Source organism: Maniola jurtina, chromosome 4, assembly GCF_905333055.1.
Source record: "Maniola jurtina chromosome 4, ilManJurt1.1, whole genome shotgun sequence".
NCBI classification, from domain to species: domain Eukaryota; kingdom Metazoa; phylum Arthropoda; class Insecta; order Lepidoptera; family Nymphalidae; genus Maniola; species Maniola jurtina.
In genome coordinates this window covers 2,933,018-2,957,899 of record NC_060032.1, presented here as the reverse complement: position 1 = coordinate 2,957,899, position 24,882 = coordinate 2,933,018, and the positions used below count along the sequence as shown (strand labels likewise).

Sequence of the window (24,882 nt, the reverse complement as noted above, 5' to 3'; positions counted from 1 at the left end):
CACAAAAAGTAGGTCCAAATTGTCCGTAATGAATTCTGATGGAGCTGAATTTTGTGTGAGTTTCTGTAAAAAGTCTACATTTCTTTTAGATAATTACGCTGAAAAATAAAAAGTAGTCTTAAATAGCAAGGGAAGAATTTCTTGTGGTACGAACTACTAGTGGAAGCGTTTTGTTAAATCCATACTAATATTATAAATGCGAAAGTCCGTCTGTCTGTCTGTATGTGGTACCGACATTGGTTCATTACAAAATATAAGGGTATATAACTTAGCTTCGAGAACCTAAATAGGTAACTAATCATGAACATCGGCCCAGTACCTACCAGTATTTTTGTAAATGCGCCTGAGGGAACCAGCTGCTAGTTTGCGTAAAAACTGCATCAATCATTGCTACAATCTCAATTATTGTGACTGGCTGAATTTTTGGTATTCTTGTTGCAACAATACATTGTAGCCAATAGAGAGCGAGTGTCGGCCAATCAGAGGTGACTGCAATGCTGTCATTTAACTCTTCTCTACTGGATCAGATTTCCGGATGACTGCGGCTGGCCTAAATGTTGACGAGTACTCAAAAGCCAAATGAGTAGAATTAAATTCCGGCTCTCAATTACCACGAAATTGGGTCAAGTACCTCCATTTATAAATTACAGACTCCTGTTTTACAATGGAAGGCGCAATTCAGCGTTTAGATCCGATCCAGCTTGCCAAAAGTCGCAATTCTGACACATCCTCTATTACACTCTTTATTGATAAAAACTTTTAGGTCCAGACCAATCCGTGCACGGAAAGTAGCGTCGAGGCGCGGCGAATAGAAAACTCAGTAGAGACGAGATTGTACTGGATTCTCTCGATAAATATTTTAAAATAGGTACATAGTTTTCTAATCACTTTTTGAACTATAATGAAATTTTTACTTTTCATACTCGTAGAGTTAGTTGTTCTTTATGTCGAGTGTAAGCGAACTAAAACTGCTTTTTATGCTCTTGGGCATAAAAATATTGCATGGCTTCATTGATTTTGCTTATTCTGAGCATGGCTAAGCGTCCTATGCTCTCCTGGTACTTTACTCATGGAGCTACAGTTGGCGCCACGTCAAAAGGTCCACCTTGGACTGGGTGGGTGATATATCGCTCTACATATTGGCGCGTTGTTAAAAGGCCTCTGAACCTATACCTGCGCAGTGGGTGATTTCTCAATGTAAGGCTAGAGCATAAGTAATGACTAGAGGAGGTGCAATATGTGAGTGAGTTCACACCCACAGGTCGCGGTTGCGTATCACTGTTTCATTTCCTCGTAATCGAAGTGAAAAAGAGACGGTTTAACTTGGGACTATCTCTAAATACTCGATTCTATAGCTAGCTGTTCCTTGTTGAACAATCGTACTACTTTATTCTGATTTCTTTATATACGGAATGCGTCAGATCAACCGTTCGAAGCTATTGAAATAGAACTATTTCAATAATTGACCCGCTCCGGCTTTACCGAAAGCTCTTTCTTACATTAGAAGTTCTCAAGTTAATAACAGAATTTCAGTTTTCAACTGTTCTAAAGAATAAGTTAGATAGATAAGAAAGACAATTAGTTTTCTGTCTATTGTCACTGCAAGTTGCCGATTAACTTACTAAACTTTAACTTTTACTGTCAACTAAAACTATTTTCCATTATGCTTCAGAAGGGAACCTATCATCTTCAGAATGCGAATTTGAAAACTTTACTTACCTTTTTAGTGGAGTAAATAAAGCCGTAAAATAGCCAATCTTAGGAAGTCCTCAGAAACAGCTCCGATTTTGATGATTTTTCTTTTTAAATTCTTGTTTTTTATACATTATTTAAAATCAGAAACGTTTTGAAGCGGGGAAATAAATTTTTTATCCATATGTGCGATATTTATACACGAAGTCCAGAAAAACGCTACCTTCTCTTTGAGAAGTTGTAGAGGAGGTCAAATGCTACAAATGACCTCTAAACACTTATGGGTAAAAACCGCCCGTTTTTTAGTTATTGATCGTTTTCAGAAAAATACGTATTTATTTCTTTTAAAATTCATTTTAAAAAAAGTAAGGCATATTGCCGACTTTTTATTTAATTTCTAAGTACTAGACATCTCAATTAATAATTGTGAATACTAAAATAAAAATAATCTTTGTAGGTTCCCCGGTTAGGGATCCAAGACTGTACCAGTTTCATAATTTCTATTGGGTTACTTTGCCAAAAATGCTATTTTTTTTTTAAGTTACAGAAATGTTTGGCCTGCAAATTATTTGCAAAGCTTTTACACATTCTCAGCTATCTAATAATGTACAAAACTTTAAAATAAGTTGAAAATTGGCGAATTGGTTGAAGTTGGAAAAAAAAAAAAAACGATAAAATAATAGCACAAGGAAGAAATTTCTTATTGCTTAAATTTTAAACAAATCGTTTTTTCTTTGTTAAGAGGTAGTCTCTACTTAGAAAGAGGTAACAGTTTACTGTGAATATGTGATTTGGTCAAGTCTGATCATAAAATCGGCCACGGGATAGCTCAATTGATCGATAGGAACGATTTGTTTAAAATTTAAGCGTTAAGAAATTTCTCCCTTGTGCTATTATTTTATCATTTTTTTAGCTAATTTTCAACTTATTTTAAAGTTTTGTACATCATTAGATAGCTGAAAAAATGTAGAAGCTTTGCAAATAATATGCAGGCCAAAAATTTCTGTAACTTTAAAAAAAAATAGCGTTTTTGGCAAAGTAGCCCAATAGAAATTATGAAACTGGTACAGTCTTGGATCCCTAACCGGGGAACCTACACAGATTATTTTTATTTTAGGATTTACAATTATTAATTGAGATGTCTAGTACTTAGAAATTAAATAAAAAGTCGGCAATATGCCTTACTTTTTTTAAAATGAATTTTAAAAGAAATAAATACGTATTTTTCTGAAAACGACCAATAACTCAAAAACGGGGGGTTTTTACGCATAAGTGTTTAGAGGTCATTTGTAGCATCTGACCTCCTCTACAACTTCTCAAAGAGAAGGTAGCGTTTTTCTGGACTTCGTGTATAAATATCGCACATATGGATAAAAAAATTATTTCCCCGCTTCAAAACGTTTCTGATTTTAAATAATGTATAAAAAACAAGAATTTAAGAAAAAAATCATCAAAATCAAAGCTGTTTCTGAGGACTTCCGACGAAAATGCTTCGTTTACTCCACTATTTGTAACGTTTGTGGACTTGACCCGTTGAAATTAGGGATGCGTTAGTAATCAATTTAATGATGTACTAGTTAGCAAAAATACCTTAAATATGTGACATGAATGAGTAGGACGTAAATCAAATCAAATTATTTATTTGCTGATTGTAGCTACATAGTTAAATTAGTTGTTGATTTCAATTTTTCTATTGCGTAAAATAAAAATAAAAAATACATGTGCATTATCAAAATAAAATAGAAATAAATTATAAATGAAAGATAATAAATCAAAATAGTTCATTAAAATAAATTTGGCCACAAAAATAAATCGATTCTTATAAAATGTTACTATAAAAATTAAAATGGCAAACATCATAACCTATACACTTAATTAATTATAAATATATCTTTGAAATAATAATAAGTATAGTATAGTATAGCAATATGTAGGCTATAATCATTATTATTATCGATGAATTTCCTATAATTTTCGTCAAAGACAATACCTATTTTTTTTTTATTATGATGTAACTCCTAGGCACTTCGAATAAGAAGGATCATAAAACTAAATGCCCGGAGCTCGGAGGTAAATAGTTAGAGAGCAAAGTTCCATGTTAAACAGCCATATTGTTAAAGTTTATCCTTGAGACTGGACACTAGCCAAAGTCCTTTGTTTTACCTTTAGGTACTTGTCTGTGTGTCGCGTTCACACTCTGTCGTGGCGGCAGAAATGCCTAGTCGTTTAAAGCTGGGACACACCAAACACGTAAGCAGCACGTAAGCGTAGACGTAGCGCGTACCATGACGTTGTAATGTATGGAACTGTATGAGATAATATGGCATACCGCTTGCGTGACGTGAACGTTCGCGTAGACGTAATGCGTGCTGTCATGTCTATGGATTCACGCGCGTCACTACGCGCGTGGTTACGTGTACGTGCTTGGTGTGAATCGGCTCTTAGTTTAAAGATGTCAACGCACTTGAGCTGCGAGTTGCTCCACTCAGCGCAGCGCAAATGCGTTTGGATCTAGCGTCATGGCTTGTAAATTTGAATGAAGATATTCACATATTATAGGACGGAACGAGTAGCTGTCAACGACTTTTTTTGCTGAGATTACAGATTACTGTGCCGGGAACGGTTAGATAGCACGATAATCGTAAAACGATAAAAAAGTCACAACTAAAACGTATATCGTTGTTGCGACTACATCAAATAAAACACTTATATTATGCATACGATAGTAATATGTTATCATTATTCAGTGGAAACAGCTAGATACGATAGTTGTTCAACGATAAATTAACGGCTACGACACAGTGGGAACGCGCCCTTACGCCTAAGGGGCAGATATTCCCGATCCCAACTTTGCAAATAAATAATGCCTAAACTAAATTGAAAGATTTGGTAATCTGGTAAATAAATTCCAGCTTTTTACATAATAGCCTGCGGCCATTACAACTTTTTCGAATTTATTACGAGTTACGACTTCAGAACTTTAACATAACCGAGAACATAATATTATGACGTGTCTACTCTACATTCTTTCATCCATATAATTATATGTGCTACAAGTGTAAATTAAAAATTTATAACACCCCCGACAAGTGAAGGTTACAGTGACTAGAAAATAGCTGATAACTTTCAAACGGCTGAACCGATTTTCTTGGATTATAGCTAAGAACACTCTCGATTAAGCCATCTTTCAAACAAAAAAAAAATCGTGAATAGAAATAGAAAAGACGTGAAATAGTCTACCAATCTGCACTAGGCCAGCGTGGTGGACTATGGCCTTAACCTCTCTCATTCCAAGCGACTTACGCTCAGTAGTGGGGCAGCGATGGGTTTATCATGATGATAAGTTACTTATGTAAATGTTTAAAAAGATTAATATCGGGTAGATTTAAAAAGATTAGAAAGAAGAAAGAAAAATCATTAATTCATCTTACTGCTGTTATAGAACGTAATCATTAAAATGAGCTATGGTTTTTGCACCCATGGCACAAGATAAAAAGGATGAAAGGAGATAGGGGTATTCCCATGTGTTTGTCAGGCTCCCGAAGAGCTCATTAGGGTTTTGTGTTAAACTTCATTCCAATCTGCTGGCTCAGAAGCTGATTGGATAACTTATTTTTACGATCATAGCCAGATACTGATTGAAAATATGTTTTCGACTCTTTATTAAATTATGTATAGATACAAGCACAAGGACGAATCAATAAAACAGACAATATTCAAGCGCATTTAGTGGACGCATATAATTATGAAAGGCCTACAATACTTGAACATAATTTTTTATGATTTAGGTAGACCCGTCGTTGTTCTAAACTTTGACGTTATTGTGTAAATATTTTATATATTATAATAAAATAAAATGGAATTTATTTAGGTATTTTAAAAAATTTGATAAATATAATATATTTACATAGTTTTTCTTAAATCCAATGTATAAAAACCCGGAAAGCTTATGAACTGTTTTCCTGATATTTGTATGGGAAATTCTTCTCGTAGTAGGTCAAATGATTAGGTCATAACGTCATATGCAACATTACGAGGCACTCTGAATGGATCAAATTGTTATGAATGAAATTCCACCGTATATTGCCTCCATTTGAACACGTAAGCTAATAACGTAGATGGACTTCATCTGTGGTAGCGTTTGCTGGCGCGCGTGTTGTGCCTTTTTGGAGTGTTTTTTTTGTTAGAAGTGGTCGTTTTTTGTGTTCTGTTGGTGTTTATTGGTGGTGGAATGGACTGGAAATCGCTCTAGAGGGGCGCCGCGTGACATGTCGGCGGGCGCCGGCACAGGCGAAGTCCATACTTATACACATAGTTTTACTAACTTATAATTAACTACAAACTTGACATTGGCTAATCAGTGTAAAGCCAGACGAAAGAGAAAAAAAAAATAACGTAGATAGATAGCTATAATACATGGCTGATGCTTTATATTATATAGGAAGTATATGGATGGCTTATGGTAGGTATGTAAACAACTTAAAAATATTGTTTCCGTCTACAAGAGGAAAATAATTGTAGGTACAGTAGTTACCTAAGTAATTGAACTGTCGATAGGAATTTGCGTCGAGCGACTTGATCGTCACCGTCGGCCCACATGCACACTGAAGGAAAAATCGATGCGATAATTTATTATTTTTCCTTCAATTGTGCATTACGTAGGTTGTAGGGAGACCAATTAGTGAGAATAGGTAGTTGTTTTTCAGGCTTCCATACCTACCTCAAAAGCAAAAAAATGGAACCTTTATAGGATCATTTCGTTGTCTGTCTGTCTGTCCGTATGTCCATCTGTCCATCTGTCCGTCAGTCCATCTGTCCATCTGTCCATCTGCCGTGTCTGTCAAGAAAACCTAGAGGGTACTTTCCGTTGACCTAGAATCATGAAATTTGGCAAGTAGGCAGGTCTTATACGAGTAGCACAAGTAAAGGGAAAAATCCGAAAACTGTGAATTTGTGGTTACATCACAAAAAAAATTAAATGCCTCCATGAAGAAATAATTAGTATATTTAATTTTCAAAGTAAGATAAATATACCAAGTGGGGTATCATACGAAAGGGATTTACCTGTATATTCTAAAACTGATTTTTATTCATAAATAGTTTTTAATTTATCGTGCAAAATGTAGGAAAAAATACCCCAGTACGGAACTCTCGGTGCGCGAGTCTGACTCGCACTTGGCCGGTTTTTAATTAATGAACTAACTACAGTTTTGGTAAATAGGTAGTTATGAGATCAAAATCTATGTTAACAATTGCATTGTCTATCTGTAAATGGAGTGTTTACTCCATTAGTAAGGAAAATGGGAACTTAGTATTCGGAGAAGCATCCGGTGGAGCTCGGGAAACTTTAATGAAGTTTACGCATCTCCAAGTTTTATAATGTTTATAGAGTGAGCTAGCTTCACGTGAACTATACTTTCAATTTCCTATTTTACCCCTTTGGGGCTTGAATTTTCAAAAATCATTTCTTAGCGGATGCCTACGTCATAATAGCTATCTGCATGCTTTTCAACCCGATCCGTCCAGTAGTTTGAGCTGTGCGTTTATTAGTACAGTAATTCTGTAATATGAGATGGAAAGTTTTCAGAATGTTATGCAAATTGGTGGCTTTATAGATTTCGATGTGCTCTTTCCGAAAGAGCACATCAAAATCTATAACAAAACCAATTTGCATAACATTCTGAAAACTTTCCAGATAAGCCCCTTTTTGACGCCCAAATTACTGGGCTATATAGATCAGTCAGTCAGCCAGTCAGTCAGCTTTTCCTTTTGAAACAGAGTTAAAATGTCGAGTTAGTTGTCATTTTGTTCGAACTATTACTCATGCGCATGTGTGAATTAACCCTAATGAGAACTCTTTTATTTTCCGGGATAGCATATCTCGCTCTCCCGTCTCTACCTTAGCAATGAGAAACAAAATGCAGAGAGAGATGTCACTCTCCTGGTGTTTAATTATACCTGTCCTGTCTGCGTCATTGAAGGACAAACAAACACACATTCGCATATTCACAATCACAATTTCCTAAGTTTCTTAGTTTTTACATTTTCTTAGTTGTGTAGGTGTTATTATTCAGTAACACAATCAGGAACTGGCTTTGTAAAGCGGAAACTGCTAAAACGAAGCTTTTACTTTATTTCAAAATTCCAACTTACGAAGGAACTAAATGAAAGTACTTAGGTATTTACCAAGTACTTTAATTGCAATTTGCTTCCGAGCTTTCATCGTTAAAGTTTTTCATTTGTGTAGGAAACTTAATGTGGCTATATGTGTGAGGGTAGTATGAAATATATGTATATGATATCGGTCATGTGAATATAATAAATCAGTGCATGCCTAACGCTCGTGTTTGATTGACACACTTCACATGGCGCAGTCGTTAAATAAAAATAAAACGTGGTTAAAGTTTAGACATGGAAAGTGTATTATCACCGCCGTCTTCGTTTTGCTTCGATAAGAATGCATCGGACGCCGGGAGCCTCAATGAGAGATGGACAAAATGGAAGCGAAGTTATGAAATTTACAGTAAAGCGTGCGAGATAACCAAGAAGCCAATAGAAATTCAAGTGAATATTCTGTTGCATGTGGTGGGTGAACAGTGTCGAGATATTTTGGATCGTTTGCCGGACAAATGTACGACTGTTGAACAAGTTTGGAAAACGTTAGATGAGCAATTTCAAACAAAACGGAATGTTACGGTCGAGCGTCACAAGTTTTTTATGCGTCATCAACAAGACAATGAATCCATTGAACAGTACGTTTTTGAGCTAGGAAAGTTAGCTCAAACGTGTGAATTTCGTGATTTACATGATGAACTTATCAAGGATCGATTGGTATGTGGCATTTCGAGTTCGGCAATTCGTGAACGCTTGCTAAGAGAAGATGATTTGTCGTTAAAAAAGGCTATGGATATTTGTCGTGCAGCTATCGCATCACGGACGTACTCGGAAAAAATCAAACCTGAAAGGGAAGAGACGCAATTGTATAACGTTCATCAAGTGAATCGATCGCAGAAAGATGTTTCATTTGTGAAGTCGAAGATGACGTCATCAAGAGGGCGAGCTCGGAGCGCGGGACGCGATGTGGCGGCGGAGCCGGAGAACGTGCGGCGCGCCGCGCGCTGGCGAGGCGGACGGGCGCCGCCGGAGGCGCGCTCTCCGCATGCGCTTGCGCCGCGGCCGCGCGGGCGCCTCCTAGCGCCGAGTGAGTTCAACGTGAATCAGTGGCGTGCGGTTCCGGGTTCGAGTAAAATGTGTAATTATTGTGGAATTGTGCATAAAAAGTTTGAGTGCCCGGCATATGGTCAAAGGTGTGTGCGGTGTTCAGGGATGAATCATTTTGCCCGCGTTTGTGGCGTACATTATATCGAGGAATCTGACGAACAGGTAATCTATTCCTTAAGTAATAGTAGTGATTGGAATCTTAGCTTAAAAGTATGTGGAACTTGGATTAGATTTAAATTAGATACAGGAGCTGATGTAAATGTTTTGCCGTTACATTATTTTGAAAAGTTAAATATAGGCCAGGAGTGTTTATTGCAGACAAAAACAAAGTTAAGTGGTTATTCCGGTGCAAGCATAGACGTCTTGGGAAAAATATTTCTATATGTGAGTTACAAGGACAAAACTTATTTGCTCGAATTCAAAGTAGCCAGAGTTCAGTCTGTACCCATATTAGGACGTCATGCTTGTACGGAATTAGACGTAGTTAGGCGTGTCATGTCGGTACAGAGTAATGATAATAGTCCAGGTTTTATAACGAAGTTTGAGGACGTATTTCAAGGTCTAGGGTGCTTACCGGGTCAATATAAAATACATTTAAAGGACGATGCTGTTCCTGTCGTACATGCGCCGAGGAAGTTACCGTTTGCTATTAAAGAGGATGTAAAGAAAAAATTAAACGAAATGGAATTGCAGAAGATAATTGCTAAAGTTGAAGGTCCATCTGATTGGGTTAGCAGTATTACGGTAGTTAAAAAACCTAATGGTGACTTGCGTATATGCTTAGATCCCAAGGAGTTAAATCAAGCAATTAAGCGGGAACATTTTAGGTTACCAACCTTGGATGAAATTTTATCAAGGTTATCGGGAGCTAGATATTTTAGTACCTTAGACGCTTCCTCGGGGTTTTGGAATATTGCTTTGGATGACACAAGCAGTTCGTATTGTACGTTTAATACTCCATTTGGGAGGTACAAGTTTTTGAGGATGCCTTTTGGAATTTGTTCAGCATCGGAAGTATTTCATAAAAAAATGATAGAAAACTTTGATGACCTTGAAGGAGTGTGCATGTATATCGATGACTTATTAATATATGGGTGTGATAAAGAGGAGCATGATGAAAGATTGAGGAAAGTGTTGGAAAGATGTAGAAAAATTAATTTGAAATTAAATAAAAATAAGTGTAGGTTTGGGTTGGAAGAAATAAAGTACTTAGGACATAGGATTACGAAAAATGGGCTGTATCCGGATGACAGTCACATCACGGCTATTACAAAAATGCCAATCCCCAAGGATAAAAAAGATGTAGAAAGATTTTTGGGTTTAGTTAATTATATAGGTAGTTTTATTCCTAATCTATCGGATAGGGTTCAGCCATTGCGAGAGTTATTAAGAAAGGAAATTGAGTGGCATTGGAATGAAAGTCATGACAAATGTTTTCAAGATATCAAACTATGTCTGTCTAGTCGCCCAGTTTTGCAATATTATGATGGAAATAAACCGATGATAATATCAGTGGACGCGAGTAAGAGTGGGTTAGGTGCGTGTTTAATGCAGAACAATTTGCCGGTCTGTTATGCGTCCAAGGCGTTAACTAAGGCTGAACAGAGATATGCGCAAATCGAGAAGGAACTGTACGCATGTGTGTTTGCTTGTGAAAAGTTTTATGCATATATTTATGGGAAGACAGATGTAACCATTGAAACCGACCATAAGCCGCTGATAAGCATTATTAAAAAACCAATAACAGACGCTCCTGCGCGTTTGCAAAGGATGTTATTAAGATTGCAGCGTTATACATTTAAACTCGTGTACAAGCCAGGTAAGCACCTATATATCGCCGATGCACTATCGCGTGCATATGAACCGGCGGCCGCAGCCGAAGCGCTTCATTCGACACAAGACTGTCTGTATGACGAGGTGTGTGCCGTCACTCGCGATGCGGCATCGGCGCTCACGCAATATTTTCAGAATGCGCAGTTTATAGCTTTGCAGAAAGGTAGTGAGAATGATAGTGAGTTGCAACAGGTGATGAAGTACATAAATAGGGGTTGGCCGGGAGAAAAGAATGATGTAGTGGAGTTAGTTAGGCCGTATTGGAATTATAAAGAGAGTTTATCAGTTGCTTATGGATTGATATGGAAAAGTGAAAGGGTAGTGGTACCGAAGGCTTTACGAAAAGAGATGTTAGGTAGACTACACATAGGTCATATGGGATTAGAAAAAACTAAATTGAGGGCTAGAGAAACAATATTTTGGCCAGGGTTAAATAATGATTTAATAAATTTAATAAATAGTTGTGATGTTTGTCTTGCGCATAAAAAATTCAACCAAAAGGAGACATTACAGTCTCACGAAATTCCTGATAGTCCGTGGGTGAAAGTTGGCGTTGACTTGTTTCATTTGAAGGGCTTAAATTACCTAATGATAGTTGATTATTACAGTAAGTTTTTTGAAATAGTAGAATTACAGTGTACCGACTCTGTGTTTGTAATTAATTGTTTAAAGAATATTTTTTGTCACCAAGGAATTCCTTCGATTGTAATTTCGGATTCGGGCCCCCAATTTAGCTCAAATTGCTTTAGAAAATTTGCTTTGGAGTGGGAATTTAAGCATATTACTTCCTCACCTCATTACCCGCAGTCGAACGGACAGGTTGAGCGTATGATTCAGACGGTAAAACATATCATGATTAAGACTAAAGAAAATGGCTCGGATTATCGCTTGGCTTTATTAGAATATTTAAATACTCCCTTGTCAACGGAACTACCTTCTCCGGCAGAATTGTTACAGAGTAGGAAATTTAAAAGCATTCTGCCGACATCAAAAAAATTGTTGAAGCCAAAAGTTCATGAAAATATAAGACAGAAGTTATTAAATAGGCAAAAAGAACAAAAATTTTATTATGATCGTAATGCTAAAGATTTAATAAAATTAGGGAAGGGAGAAAAAGTACGGATCTATGACTTGCGGATCAAAAGGTGGGTACCAGGGACGATAAGCCGCATTCTAGCTAACAGATCTTATGAAGTGACGACTTTAAATGGTAAAAAATTAGTTCGCAATAGACGACACATTATGATAGACTCATCACAAAGACAAGACACGCCTTGCTATGGATTTGACTATGACGATATAGATTGTAATACAGAGATAGAAAGAGAACCTAGTCAAAGTCAAAGTAATAGTACAGGTATGAATAATTGTAACAACTATGTAACTCGTTCTGGCAGGACAGTGAGGCCTCCGGATAGATGGGGGTTCACGTAGCGTCAGGCGCGGCTAAGCAGAATAGAAATGAACTCAGAAATGTATGTAGGTAGCAGAAATATAATAGAAAATTGTTATACTTATACATAAATAAATCTAAATTGTGATAACTTGATTTTAAAATTTGTGTATAGCATAATTGTATGGTCTTTTTACTTTTTATATCTTTACTGGTTTTTTTTTTTAATATAAGGATTTATCATTTAACAGATATTATGACATAAAACTAATTATGATTATTGTAAAATTATTTTTTGTATCTCATGAATTATTATTGTCAAAATGAATAGCGAGTGTGTGTTTATTATAAAAAAGAGGGATGATAATATAAATTTAATAATTTTGTTTTTAAAGGGGGAAGATGTGAGGGTAGTATGAAATATATGTATATGATATCGGTCATGTGAATATAATAAATCAGTGCATGCCTAACGCTCGTGTTTGATTGACACACTTCACAATATGTACCTAATTATATTATTATTAGTAAGGTAAATAAGTTTAAGTAGTATACACTGAATATATGTTTATAAAAAACTATAATATATGCCTGCGACTTTATCCATGTGGATTTTTTTAAAATCATGTGTGAACTCCGGCATAAAAAATATTCCGGCATAAAATGTAAGTAAGTACTTTATGTTCATATTTTTCGAGATGCAGGCTTTCTTTGCACCTACTTACCAAATTCTAATATAAGAATTTCATCTATAATATAATATGAAGACAGCAATTGGATAGGTGACTACATTTCAGAGGTCCAAGTTTGGCTTTTTCGTTTCCTCCGTGTCTTTCGGTCCCGATTAATATCACTTACCTCCGACGTAAAACATAATAGTTGGCTTAGTATAGTACCTACTTAGTCAAATCGTATGCGGAGGGGCCTGGGAACCCAGCGATTATTATCCCAAGAAAACCCTTAGGTTAAAGGAAAGGGATCACGACCCTTAGCAATTAAGAACACGTTGCAGAGATAGAAGACTTTATAAGTACTTGCATACCTACTAAAGAACCCAAACCATTGCCAATATCCACATAATATGAAAACTTTCTGTTCTTGTCAATCAAACTCTAGAACATTCCACTAAAGGACCTGAGGGCTAAAGATGTCTTCTAAGAAAACAAGAGCGACAAGCCATTATCGTAATGATGTTCATGTCTCATGTCGATAATGTTATTGGCCTGTAGGTAAGGTAGGTACCTGAAACATTTTGTTGAAGTGTAAGTACATAGACCACGTAGGTACGTACAAAGCTGGTAAATCTACTTATCGGGTATTAACAATGATAATTTATTTCAATTCATAAAAAAAGAATTGTATCCATACTCGTTTCATAAACGCGAAAGTGTGTTCGTCTGTCTCTTAAATTTTATTGGCCCATCCGTTTCTAACGATTTTGACTTTAGGTTCAGAAAATGGACATATGTATACAATATACATTTTATTCCGTAAAAAGTTTCGTCAAATTATCAAATAAAAAATATCATTAGATGTAGGTACTATTCATAACTACTTATTTTAAAATATGTCTAAGATATATCGATAATTGTATCGGTAAATCAAAACACACATCCCTATTTTGTCAGTAACCAGAAACAGCACAATTCCGCCCGACAACAGCAGTTTTCGTTTCATATTCAGCAATTCAGTAACAGCAAACATGTAATAAACGTGCTCGGGATCCCAACTCCCATTGTAGCGGCGCACGAGGCTCACATTCACTGATAAATGTGACGCCTTTATTAACTTTGCGGTGGCTTTTTGTATTCCATTGATCCTATTAGGGACTTTCATTTTTAGGGCTACGTACATCAAAGGGAAAAAAGCATCAGTTTATCATAAAATAAAATATGTAAGGACAACAACAGCTAAGATCGCAAACTTCAAAATGGCGGCCATTCGAATTAAAAAAAAATGTATCTATTGACTACATTGTGTAATATATTGCACTAAAAAGATGCAGTTTACATAACTATCTAGTGGGCACACAATTTTTAAGAAAACCATACTCAATAGGTAGCTAGCTGCGTGTTTAACCGCTATATTTTGCTGAAAATACTAAAACAAAATATATACATGTATTCAGATAAGTACTAGTATCATCTACTAATATTAATCATATTCATAAGAGGAGACACTATGCGAGGTACTTAAAAGCGTAAGTAGGTACCTACGTAGGACTCTCTCGTACACTCTGTTAATGTTACTTTAGTAGTGATTCCACATGCTCCAGTTTTCATTGGATGTCCTGGTTAAAAAAAAAAAGATGCCTTACAAAATACCATGCTTTAAAATTCAAATTCTTTATAGATAAAAAATTTGGCCACATTCCTCCTACATCAATGATTAAAGCCAACGAAACAAACTTGGTGGCTCTTTGTCAAAATTCTACCAGCAGTATGTAAGCAGATTCTACTGAAAAACCGGCGCGCTTCAATTATTTAAAGTAGTCGTAAAAAAAGCCTTACAATTCTTTCCCATTTGTCCAACTAGGGACTAATGGGAAGGAATTGTAAGGCACAGGCAAGGAATTGAAGTACACTAGTGTAGGATATGGAACGCCCTTCCGGTTCATTTCAGTTCAGTTTTTCCGTCCAATTTTCATATGGATACCTTCAAACCAAGAGTGAATAGACATCTTTTAAAGCACTCCATCCACTTGCCAGCAAGTCTGATTGCAGCCAAGCACTAGTCCATAAATTTTAAAGAAGGCACTCAGTCCCATTATCTCTAAATCGTACATGGTATCAGTATACAGAAACTATTTATGCATTATGATTATAAATGGGTGCCGCAAGGTCTCTGCGGAATGCACTCTAAAATGTTTTAGTGACGTTTGCAGAATGCAGATGTGGTAGGTAACTAAGATGATAGATACCTATTTATTATGTTTTAATTGAATGTGTGGATCTAGGATATATATTTCTTAATGAAATATAGTATATTAGAGGATGCCCGCGACTTCGTCCGCGTGGATTTAGGTTTTTAAAGATCCCGTGGGAACTGTTTGATTTTCCGGGCTAAAAAGTTGCCTATGTCAATTACAGGGACGTAAGCTACCTCGGTACCTTTCATACAAATCGGTTAAGCTGATGGGTTTTTAGGAATCCCGCGGGAACTCTTTGATTTTCCGGGATAAAAACTAGTCTATGTCCATCCCCGAGATATAAGCTAACCCTGTACCAAATTTCGTCAGAATCGGTTAAACTGTTGGGCCGTGAAAAGGTAGCAGACAGACAAACAGACAGACAGACACACTTTCGCATTTATAATATTATATCAGTATGGATGGACTGAAACCAACATAAGAATGACGTAATAAAATCTATGGAAATACGTCTTATACTAATTCATTGTCAAGCAGTACATAGGCAGTAGGCAGGTAGGTGATAGCCGACGTAAGTACAGGGAATAGTAGGTGCAGCGATATCATTGTGAGGTTCAATACATGAAGCTCAAATTGAACGGTATTGTACGATTTTTCAAGTTCAGTTACGCAATGGAACGAGCGTTAGGATTTGTAGTAAAAAGGGAAGAACAAGCAGCTTAAGAAGCTACTTGCGATCCCTATTAGACCTATCTACTACAAAACCAAAAATCTTTTGTAACCATTAGGCCACTCAGTCTGTAAACATTAGCTAGGTAATACATTCGATTCTCGATTCATAACACGCTCGATTAGATTAATGACACGAAATCGTGTTCTAAAACCATCATTGAAACGCAAATTAGATTTACTTTTCTCCGTTCAGCATAATACAAAATTTCTTTGAATATTCTGATGTGGTTTTTCGGCAACGGAATATTAACTTGCGTAAACACTTACTCCACCTGTTTAATATTATAAGTTTATAACTCCTAATGTCTCGGTAGGACTGGGGCACGACTGGGTTCAATGATGAAATACTTTCACGATTCTAGGTCAACGGTAAGTAGCATATAGGTTTTCTTGACGGACAGACAGACAGACAACAAAGTTCTATAAAGGTTCCTATAAGGGTTCCGTTTTTCTTTTTACGGTACGGAACCCTAAAAAGCGACACGTATGATTATTTAGAGCAAAAATACACCGCCTTCGACCTCTGGAACAGAAGTAGGTATTACATACCTAAGTATATTTGCCCCTGTCCCGTCGCGTCAGGTTATCGGCGACGTAATTCACGTGAGTGGCGCTGTCTGAGCACACTCCGGGCCCTTTATATGATTACAATGCGTCTTATTCCGATAATAGACTTATTTCGCTAACAATACGCCCTGGACCCTATACCTCCTTTCATACACATTACCTATAGGTACCTATCTACGCGTAGATGGTACCTACTATAATATGAATGTTTATTTTTTATTCAGGCTTAGAAGTATGAGCGAATTGCTTTCTCATTTCTTATTCGAACCGCTAGGATATGGAATGCCCTTCCGGCTTCAGTTTTTCCCCTTCGCGTACGTTCAAGTGGAGAGAGAATCTTCTAGGGAAGCGCTCTCCTCCTTAGGCAGCATCATCACTTGCCAGAAGGTCTGATGCAGCCAAGCGCTAGTCTTTTAATTAATAGACAGATTACGGGCATGCGGATAGATTGAATTATTATTACTGATTCCGGAGGTTAATCACTGGGCTATCATCGTTTATTTGATAAGTACCATCTACACCACCTACGTAGGTAGGTAGATGGGTAAGTAATCCCGTGCAGGCCGCAGTAATTAAGCGTAATAAATTAGTTTTAATGGACATCCACCGCGACTACTCTGAATTCATTAAAAGTTATCCAGAATTTTGCGGCTCGCGACGGGTCTGTGCAGAAAATGAAAAACACATTTTTCGCATAATTTACAAACAATAACACACAGATACGAATTCCGAAGTCGTAAAAATAGAAGATGAGACCACATAATCATCAGAAATTGGCAGGAAATAGAGATCACCTACTTATAGGGTGATTGGTTTCTTAATTTTTATTAAATTGTCTCTGTTCGACTTCCGGTCTTGTGGGAGTCTTCGGTCGTGGACTGAATAGTTACCTACCTACCAAGCGATTTAAAGTTCCGGTAGGCTACCAGCTAGATAATGATTGGGGGTATGGGTTTACTCCGTCCACGTTAGTATCCACTTGCATCTTAGACTGCATATTATATCGTGTGATTGTACCATCTGCATCAGGTGAAATTGTATTCAAGGCATTCGAATAAAAAAGAACTTTTGAAAGTGCTTTCCATTCGTTAAACGAATCTACTGCTCTGGTTCGGTATATCGAGAAGAACCAGCATGAAACTCGACAGTTGATTAATTAATAAAAAAGTTAGAGATAAGTAGCATATATTTAATTTCGTCGTATCATTGATGAGTGGTTTCTAAAGCCGACTAGCCTACTGCCCAGATATTGATTAACGAAGATTGCAATATATTAAGACGATAAATCTTGGGCGGTGTAAAGGATATTGCCGACCCTCATAGCTCTATAGAATACGTTACCTATAGCATATATACGTTATTACATAACTCGGTACCATAAGGTTAAGTTCAGTGGGGTAAAAGCGGGCAGCCCGATTTATGGACAATTCCAAACTAACCAGCTCGTTGGGAAGCCTAGATCACCGAAAGGCATTAGCTCTCTTTGCGAGTTCTATCACACTTCACACTAATATTATAAAGGGGAAAGTTTGTATGTGTGTGTGTGTGTGTGTGTGTGTGTGTGCGTGTGTGTATGTTTGTTACTCCTTCACGCAAAAACTACTGGACGGATTGGGCTGAAATTTAGAATGGAGATAGATTATACCCTGGATTAGTACATAGGCTACTTTTTATCCCGGAAAATCAAAGAGTTCCTACGGGAATCTCAAAAACCTACACCCACGCGAACGAATTCGCGGGTATCAGCTAGTCTCTTTTATAACGGGGAGTGGTCTGAGGAGTCGTTTATAGCCTTAACCCACGCTCCATTTTCTACACCGCACCGCAAGCCATGGAAAGCAATTTTATCCTCACCATCTGGGTGCCTGGTGCGCTTCGACTAACTACCTGTTGCACCAGATCTTTTTCCCACGCACATGCAAATTGTAGAACTAACTCCCTTCGACGGTGTTCCGACTAAATTTCAACATGGGGTTATTCAAGGGGCAGATTAACAAATTCTGAAAAGTTGGCAAAGCATTGTTAACCGTCAATGCTCTGCCTCGGGTGCTGCAAATATTCATAGGCGGTGGAACACGCTTGCCTGTTTGCTCGCTATTTTATGTTGAAAAAATGCAGCCAGAATACTTAGGACTATACCACGTGGGCATGATTGGCATAGGTACATACAGACTTAATTATATATTAGAATTCCGATGAAACCCACAAAAACCCCAAAATCAAGGCTATAGTGGGTAGTTTTGTGGATAGGTACATCAATGTTTTTATCGATATCATGTTATCTTGTCGATAACACAATAGATTGGCTGAAAGCTCCCAATACCTGTACATATAATTTTATTAATGTATCTACTTTTAGAAGAATAGAAAAAGAATTACCTAATACCAATACCTACATTTGATGGTTTTATTTAAGTTAAGATTTACTGCTAAGAGTTACCTTGGTCAGCATATTAGTCTGGCCACTCAACGAGGTAACGCAGCCAGCGTTCTGGGCACCCTGCCTCGTTACAGTGATAATATGGATGACATTTTTGTTTTATTATTTTTATATTTAAGTATTTATAGTTTTGTCAATATTGTGATTATAATAATTTTGAAAAAAAAGGTAACTTAATTAGATAGGTACTAGCCACTAGGTAGTTAAATTAATTAAGTAGGCACCTACTGTAGGTACGCGTACCTACATTGGTGAAACTGACTGGGAAGCGCGCGCCGGCACAGACGAAGTCCTGGATACTTGTATAGTTTCCCTAACTTGTAAATGACTATACTTTTAAACTTGTCATTGACTAATCTGTGTAAAGCCAGACGAGAGAAAAAAAAAACAAAAAAGTGCGCCTATAGATCTCAGCCTAAGAGTTACTGCAGGTCACAAACAATCTGAGATAGGTAGTCATAAAACTTATGGGTAAAGGAACGCGTCGTTTCTCTTTGTTATAGGTAGGTAAGTAGACAGGTACATAATGGAAGGAAAAGCGCTGAGGAAAAGCAATTGAGACTATTTTTAGCTCTATGTAAGTACTTAATAAAAATGTTTTCCATCATGCAAGGTTACCAGAAAACACGAACGTTTTTTATCAATACACATGTACATGTTGTATCGGTTATCTACAAGATAATGGCAGTTTGAAAGCTCAGTGAATATGAATGTGCACTTTTCTACATTTCATTGACGTGGAAAAAAGTTCTTTATGGTGGTTCCTTGCGTATACCTAATAATTATGAACAAACCGCATACGCGTAGCTCTATAATGCGCAATGCACAACCGCAGCAGTCGAATACCTACCACTCTATTTTTTTGAAAATTTAAGAAAAAAGACTTATTTTTCACTACCTGATGCCTGCAACTTCGTAGTTCGTATATGTTAATTTACATTTTTAAAATCCCATGGAAGCTGTTTGATTTTGCCGGGCAGTAGAATATGTCATTCCAGGTCTTTAACCATATCCATACAAAAAATCACACAGATCCGTAGCTCCGTTGCGGCGTGATTGAAGAACAAACCAATAAACCAACAGACAAACACACTTTCGCATTTATAATATGTGTAGGACTAGGTAGTGATGTATGGGAGCTTCCCTGGAAAATGATTCAATAGAATTTGTAACTAGAGACCCGTGATACGCGGACAGACAGACAAACAGCAAAGTGGCATATCGTAAAGGCTCCTTTTTACCCTTTGGTTACGAAACCCTAAAAATTGATTAAATTTGTCTCAAGGCTAAGCCAGGGAGACTAAGCCTTTGCACTTTTATTCTTAGATTGCTTAGAACGAACATAAAATACGAAGTCTAACTGATTAACATCTAGATAAAACAAATGGAGCACTCGATATTATCAGATGTCCGACATAATGGGAAGAGCATTAGCGATGGGGGAATCACAAAAGTTTTCCAAATGCGTCAATAGCTGAATGGTTAAATGCGAACTGAAATCCAGAAATTAAAAGGGGTCTCTCAGTCTCTCACTCCCGGCTCTATACAAACGTAGTTTGGCTCTCAATTTAATGTCTACTAACCAATCAAACTCAGTAAAATGAGCTACGTTCTAGAAATTAGTATCTATAAATGTGATTTTCCTCTTTAAAATATTCAGTTTCACGGTCTCAAGGATTTACATACAAATCTTTAAACTCTTGTAACTTTAAAACTAGCTATGTTTACGGAAATCTGACTAACCACAGACCAAGCCACAGACATAGTGTATTAGTTTGGCTATAACGTGTCTATAAAATTAAATCGAGTTAATATCGATTTGCTATAAATGAAAATTAATTAAATTAACTTTTATTTCAGACCATTAGACCCATAATTGTGTTAGTATGACAATACCTATATTAGTTCAGCTATAACGTGTCTATAAAATTAAATCGAGATAATATCGATTTGCAGATATTCAAATGAGAACCAAATTACGTTTGTAAAGAGCGAGTGACGGAGAGACCGCCGCAAAAGCTAAGCGACGTGCTTTTACATGTGCCTAGTGGGAGATTTTTAACCTATTCGATCGCGTAAAAGTTAACTGCGTTTTCTATGGAATTGAAACAGCGCCATCTTCTTGTCACTAGATGGCGCTGTTTCAATTCCATACAAAACGCAGTTAACTTTTACGCGCTCGAATAGGTTAAAAATCTCCCACTAGGCACATGTTTGATAAATCAAAATCATATTATAGTTTATAACATGATAAAATAATGAGGTAAGTATGTAGTAGATGTAACAAATCATACGCCAATTCAAGAAAATAACAACAAGTATCGAAATTAAATGGATTAGGAAAGCCTAAAGGTCGTTGGATGTAGATTTAAACACCTGTTGGACTAATGTTGTAACTTGTAAGTACCTATATAACGCACAGAGTAGGTATACCCGGCATCCGGCAATTGAAACCGGGCAATAGCGTACCTACATGTGCCTAGTGGGAGATTTTTAACCTATTCGATCGCGTAAAAGTTAACTGCGTTTTGTATGGAATTGAAACAGCGCCATCTTCTTGTCACTAGATGGCGCTGTTTCAATTACATACAAAACGCAGTTAACTTTTACGCGATCGAATAGGTTAAAAATCTCCCACTAGGCACAGGATTTGAAGCCAGGGTATGCTTATTTTCGTAAGTAGCTACTTAATACTTAGCAACTCATGGTGAAAAAATTAGCATTGAGCTATTTCAATTCAAGTGGCTAGCTTTAAGTTTTATTGTATTGTTATATTTTTAATTAAAAAAATTCAAATGATATTATGATTAGGACCTCGCGCGTTCGTATGTTTTTTGTTGCGATGGTACTTTAAGAATTAAAGTATAAATCTACCCACTAGTGTAATATTATAATATTATGTATGTATTAGAAGTTAGAAATCGAAATAACATATCTTAATTGTCTACTAACATATCTATAATTATTGTGCGCTCTAAAATGTAATTTTGAACTCTGTAACATAGCCTGTAAGTTTCATTTAAGTGGAAATTCCTTTATGGAACTAATAAAAGTCTTAAACCAGAAACCAAATGATATTTAAATAGGTAGATTAAAAACACAACTTTTTTTTAAAGATTTTATTAGCCAAGTTTGTCATGATGACTAATATTCCCCTTTTCCCTCCAACTAAACGTAGAGCTTGTTCTAGGAGTAGGTACGACAATAGTGCAACGGGTGGGGTTTGAACCGGCGACTTTTCAACTTTCAGTCCACTCTTCTAACCGTTGAGCTATTGAGGCTCTAGAACTTGCTCGCTGTGCTCATCTTTCCATAACATTTTTTTATTTTATTATTTTTATATACGTGACATTTTATTTATATATTTAATTACTTTGCAGCGCCCTGACGGGGCTTCATGTTGTAATATTATAAGTTGTTTACTATGATGTAAGACATGAATGCAAATAAATAAAGAATAAATAAACTAAAAACTAGAAAAGTTACAGCCCCCGGGATCGAACACTCGACCTCCCCGAATAGGAGCCGGACGTTTTAACCACTGGGCTATCACTACACGCAGCTGGTGGGAGGTACCTACCTAATTAGTTTGAGCCTGTCTGCAGTGTCTGGCGACTGTCTACAAAAAAGTTCGCTTTACTTACCGTAAAATCCGTTCCAATCACGATTAGATAAGTAAACGACTTAAGCACTCAGTAACGAAGTAGCTAAGCACCTAATACAATTACGTGCACATAACCGTTATTAGTTAGGTACTGGTTGGGTATCACTTGTATAATAATCCAGTCACTGTTACACAATTAACTTATAATTTAGGTAATACTAATAAATCGCAAATACATAGAACGCACATGTGATCAGACCAGACGCATGTATCCAACTGACTCACTGACAACATAATATTATGGTCCAAGATACCAAAGCCGCCAGACGTTACTTATCGTCTGAGAAACAAAATGTGTTGGATAGTGTAGTGTTAGTGTGCATACCTTTAACATAACGCATATTAATTGCAAGCTTGTGCCACTGTGCCGTCGGCAAATATAAAAAATTACGACTCAGACTAAAGTAAGATTAAATATATGTTTTTTTTAATTGCTAGCTTTAAAGCATCTGTTGGAAATTACCGCCTCCGGCAGTATTAAACTTAATTTTTGCCTAACAATATTCTGTAAAAAAATACATAAAATACAGCACTCAGACTAAGAAAAGTGAGTAATGTTTTTACGGAGGTACCTTTGACATCTGACACCTATAAATTGGCCATCAGCAAAAGCTAGAAGATATTATGCGTACCTACCCACGTTAATTGTACACACACACTACTCTATTCCACACATTCTGTTTCTCGGAAAATAAGTAACCGTCTGGCGGTCTTGGGGTCTTGCTGTAAAAATATGTTATGTTAAAGTAAAGACGTGATGTCACAAGATGACCAGCTGTGAGGAAGTTCCACTAGATATTTGTATTGAGCTCAACTTTATCTTGACAGGTCTACAGAAGCGAGCAACTTCTTATCGGTTATATTTATTACTATTGAATCAGTGGCGTAATCGAATGCTCGCCTTGAAATAGGATTTTGGAGTTCAATTCCTAATTTTCATGACCATGCAGGTAAATAATATCCCCATGGCGCTGTGGTACTGCACAGTATCATACTGTGTATTGTGTGTACAAATAAGTATTATAGATGTACCTAAGTTATTAAGATGTATGACTTTTTTGAAAATAAATAAATTTGAAATTTGATTTGGTTAGCGCTGCGAAAGCATGGGGTTGATTCCCGTTGCAGAAAATTTGGGGATTCAATTTCTGAATAGGTACCTAAGGCGGTGATAGTCTATTTTTTTTTTCAAATGAATAATTAGCCATGCTAATCATGACTAATACTCCCCTTTCCCCTCCAATTAAGTGTAAAGCTTGTGCCAGGAGTGGGTACGACAATAGTGCAACGGGTGGGATTTGAACCGCCGACCTTTCGGAATTCAGTCCGCTCCTGAACTGTTGAGCTATCGAGGCTCTATTAGTCAAAACGTCAGCTAAGAAGTCATATTCGAGGAGTCCGGGTCTCAATTCCGGGCTCGCACGTCTTAACTATCGGAGTTATTTGCATTTTGAGCACATAAATATCACGGTGAAAGAAAACAACTTGAGGAAACCTGCATATCTGAGAATCCTCCTCAATGTTGTCTAGAGGTGCGTGAAATCTGCATTTGGCCAGTGCCTTAGTGTGTGTTGTGCTCTCTTCTAAGAGGAGACCTGTACTCAGTAGTGACCCAGCGATGGGGTTGATCATGCAGACATCTAAAGGCGCAATGGTGATCGCTACTACCTTATAAGCAGGTCGATTTGTAGAATTATAATTTTAAAATACTGTCTCTGGTCGGGTTTGGTGGAAGACTTCGGCCGTGGCTAGTTGATTCACCTACCGGGCGGCGTAGCAGTAGTTAGGTAACTATAGAAGAGTGGGTAAGACGTCGGGCGTGTCCGGAGTTCAATCCGGGTACACAATTCCAAATAGTTACAGTAGTAACTATTTGGAATTGTGCTTTTTAGTATCAAAAGAAAACATCGCGAGGAAACCTGGATGCCTGAGAGTTCTCCATAATGTTCTCAAAGGTGTGTAAAGTCTTCCTATCCGCACTTGGCCAGCGTGCTGACTACATATGGGCCTTCTAATTCATGTAAGACCCGTGCTCAGTAGTGGCCCAGCAATGGGCCTTCTAATTCATGTGAGACCCGTGCTCAGTAGTGGCCCAGCAATGGGCCTTCTAATTCATGTGAGACCCGTGCTCAGTAGTGGCCCAGCAATGGGTTGATATGATTATGATGATGCAGATATCCAATATTATCCTCCGTGCTGCTGCGGTCTTATAAGCAAGAGGTCAATTCCCGGCAGAAGCAATTTTGGGTGGACCGGTTTTGGGGTGAAAATGTCATATACTCGAGTAAGGGCCGGCGCACATATGGCGGAGCGCAGCGCAGAGCATTTTTCACAGTCAAAGTATTGTCGACATTGTCCTCATTGAAATAATATCTAAAATCAATTGCGCATCCTCTGGTAGAAATTCGCGTAATGTGTCACGCGATTAGAAAACTTCGCGGGCATGCTCTGCGCTGCGCTCCGCTATAATA

The 24,882-nt window shown here is 37.2% G+C and overlaps 2 protein-coding genes across 2 annotated transcripts in view; one reads left to right on the top strand and one right to left on the bottom strand.

Moving 5' to 3' along the window:
* Positions 1 to 22,624, bottom strand: part of LOC123864362 (adenylyl cyclase 78C) — an 84,767-nt gene extending 62,143 nt beyond the window's left edge. Inside the window, exon 1 of the mRNA XM_045904728.1 lies at positions 22,392 to 22,624. The gene's annotated coding sequence lies outside the window, so the exon portion shown is untranslated. The remainder of the gene's footprint in view (positions 1 to 22,391) is intronic.
* On the top strand, positions 7,976 to 12,237 carry LOC123864392. Its single transcript, XM_045904788.1, has 2 exons — positions 7,976 to 9,075; positions 12,144 to 12,237. The coding sequence occupies exons 1-2, from the start codon at positions 8,104 to 8,106 to the stop codon at positions 12,162 to 12,164; spliced, it is 993 nt and encodes a 330-aa protein (XP_045760744.1). The 5' UTR covers positions 7,976 to 8,103; the 3' UTR covers positions 12,165 to 12,237.
* Positions 22,625 to 24,882: the final 2,258 nt, after the last annotated feature.

What these genes read in the sequence shown, in the direction of transcription:
- LOC123864392 (XM_045904788.1), top strand. Translation starts at nt 8,104, where the DNA reads ATGGAAAGTGTATTATCACCGCCGTCTTCGTTTTGCTTCGATAAGAAT. An exon ending in TCGAGGAATCTGACGAACAG is followed by an intron (nt 9,076 to 12,143) that starts GTAATCTATTCC and finishes TCGTTCTGGCAG; the next exon opens with GACAGTGAGGCCTCCGGATA.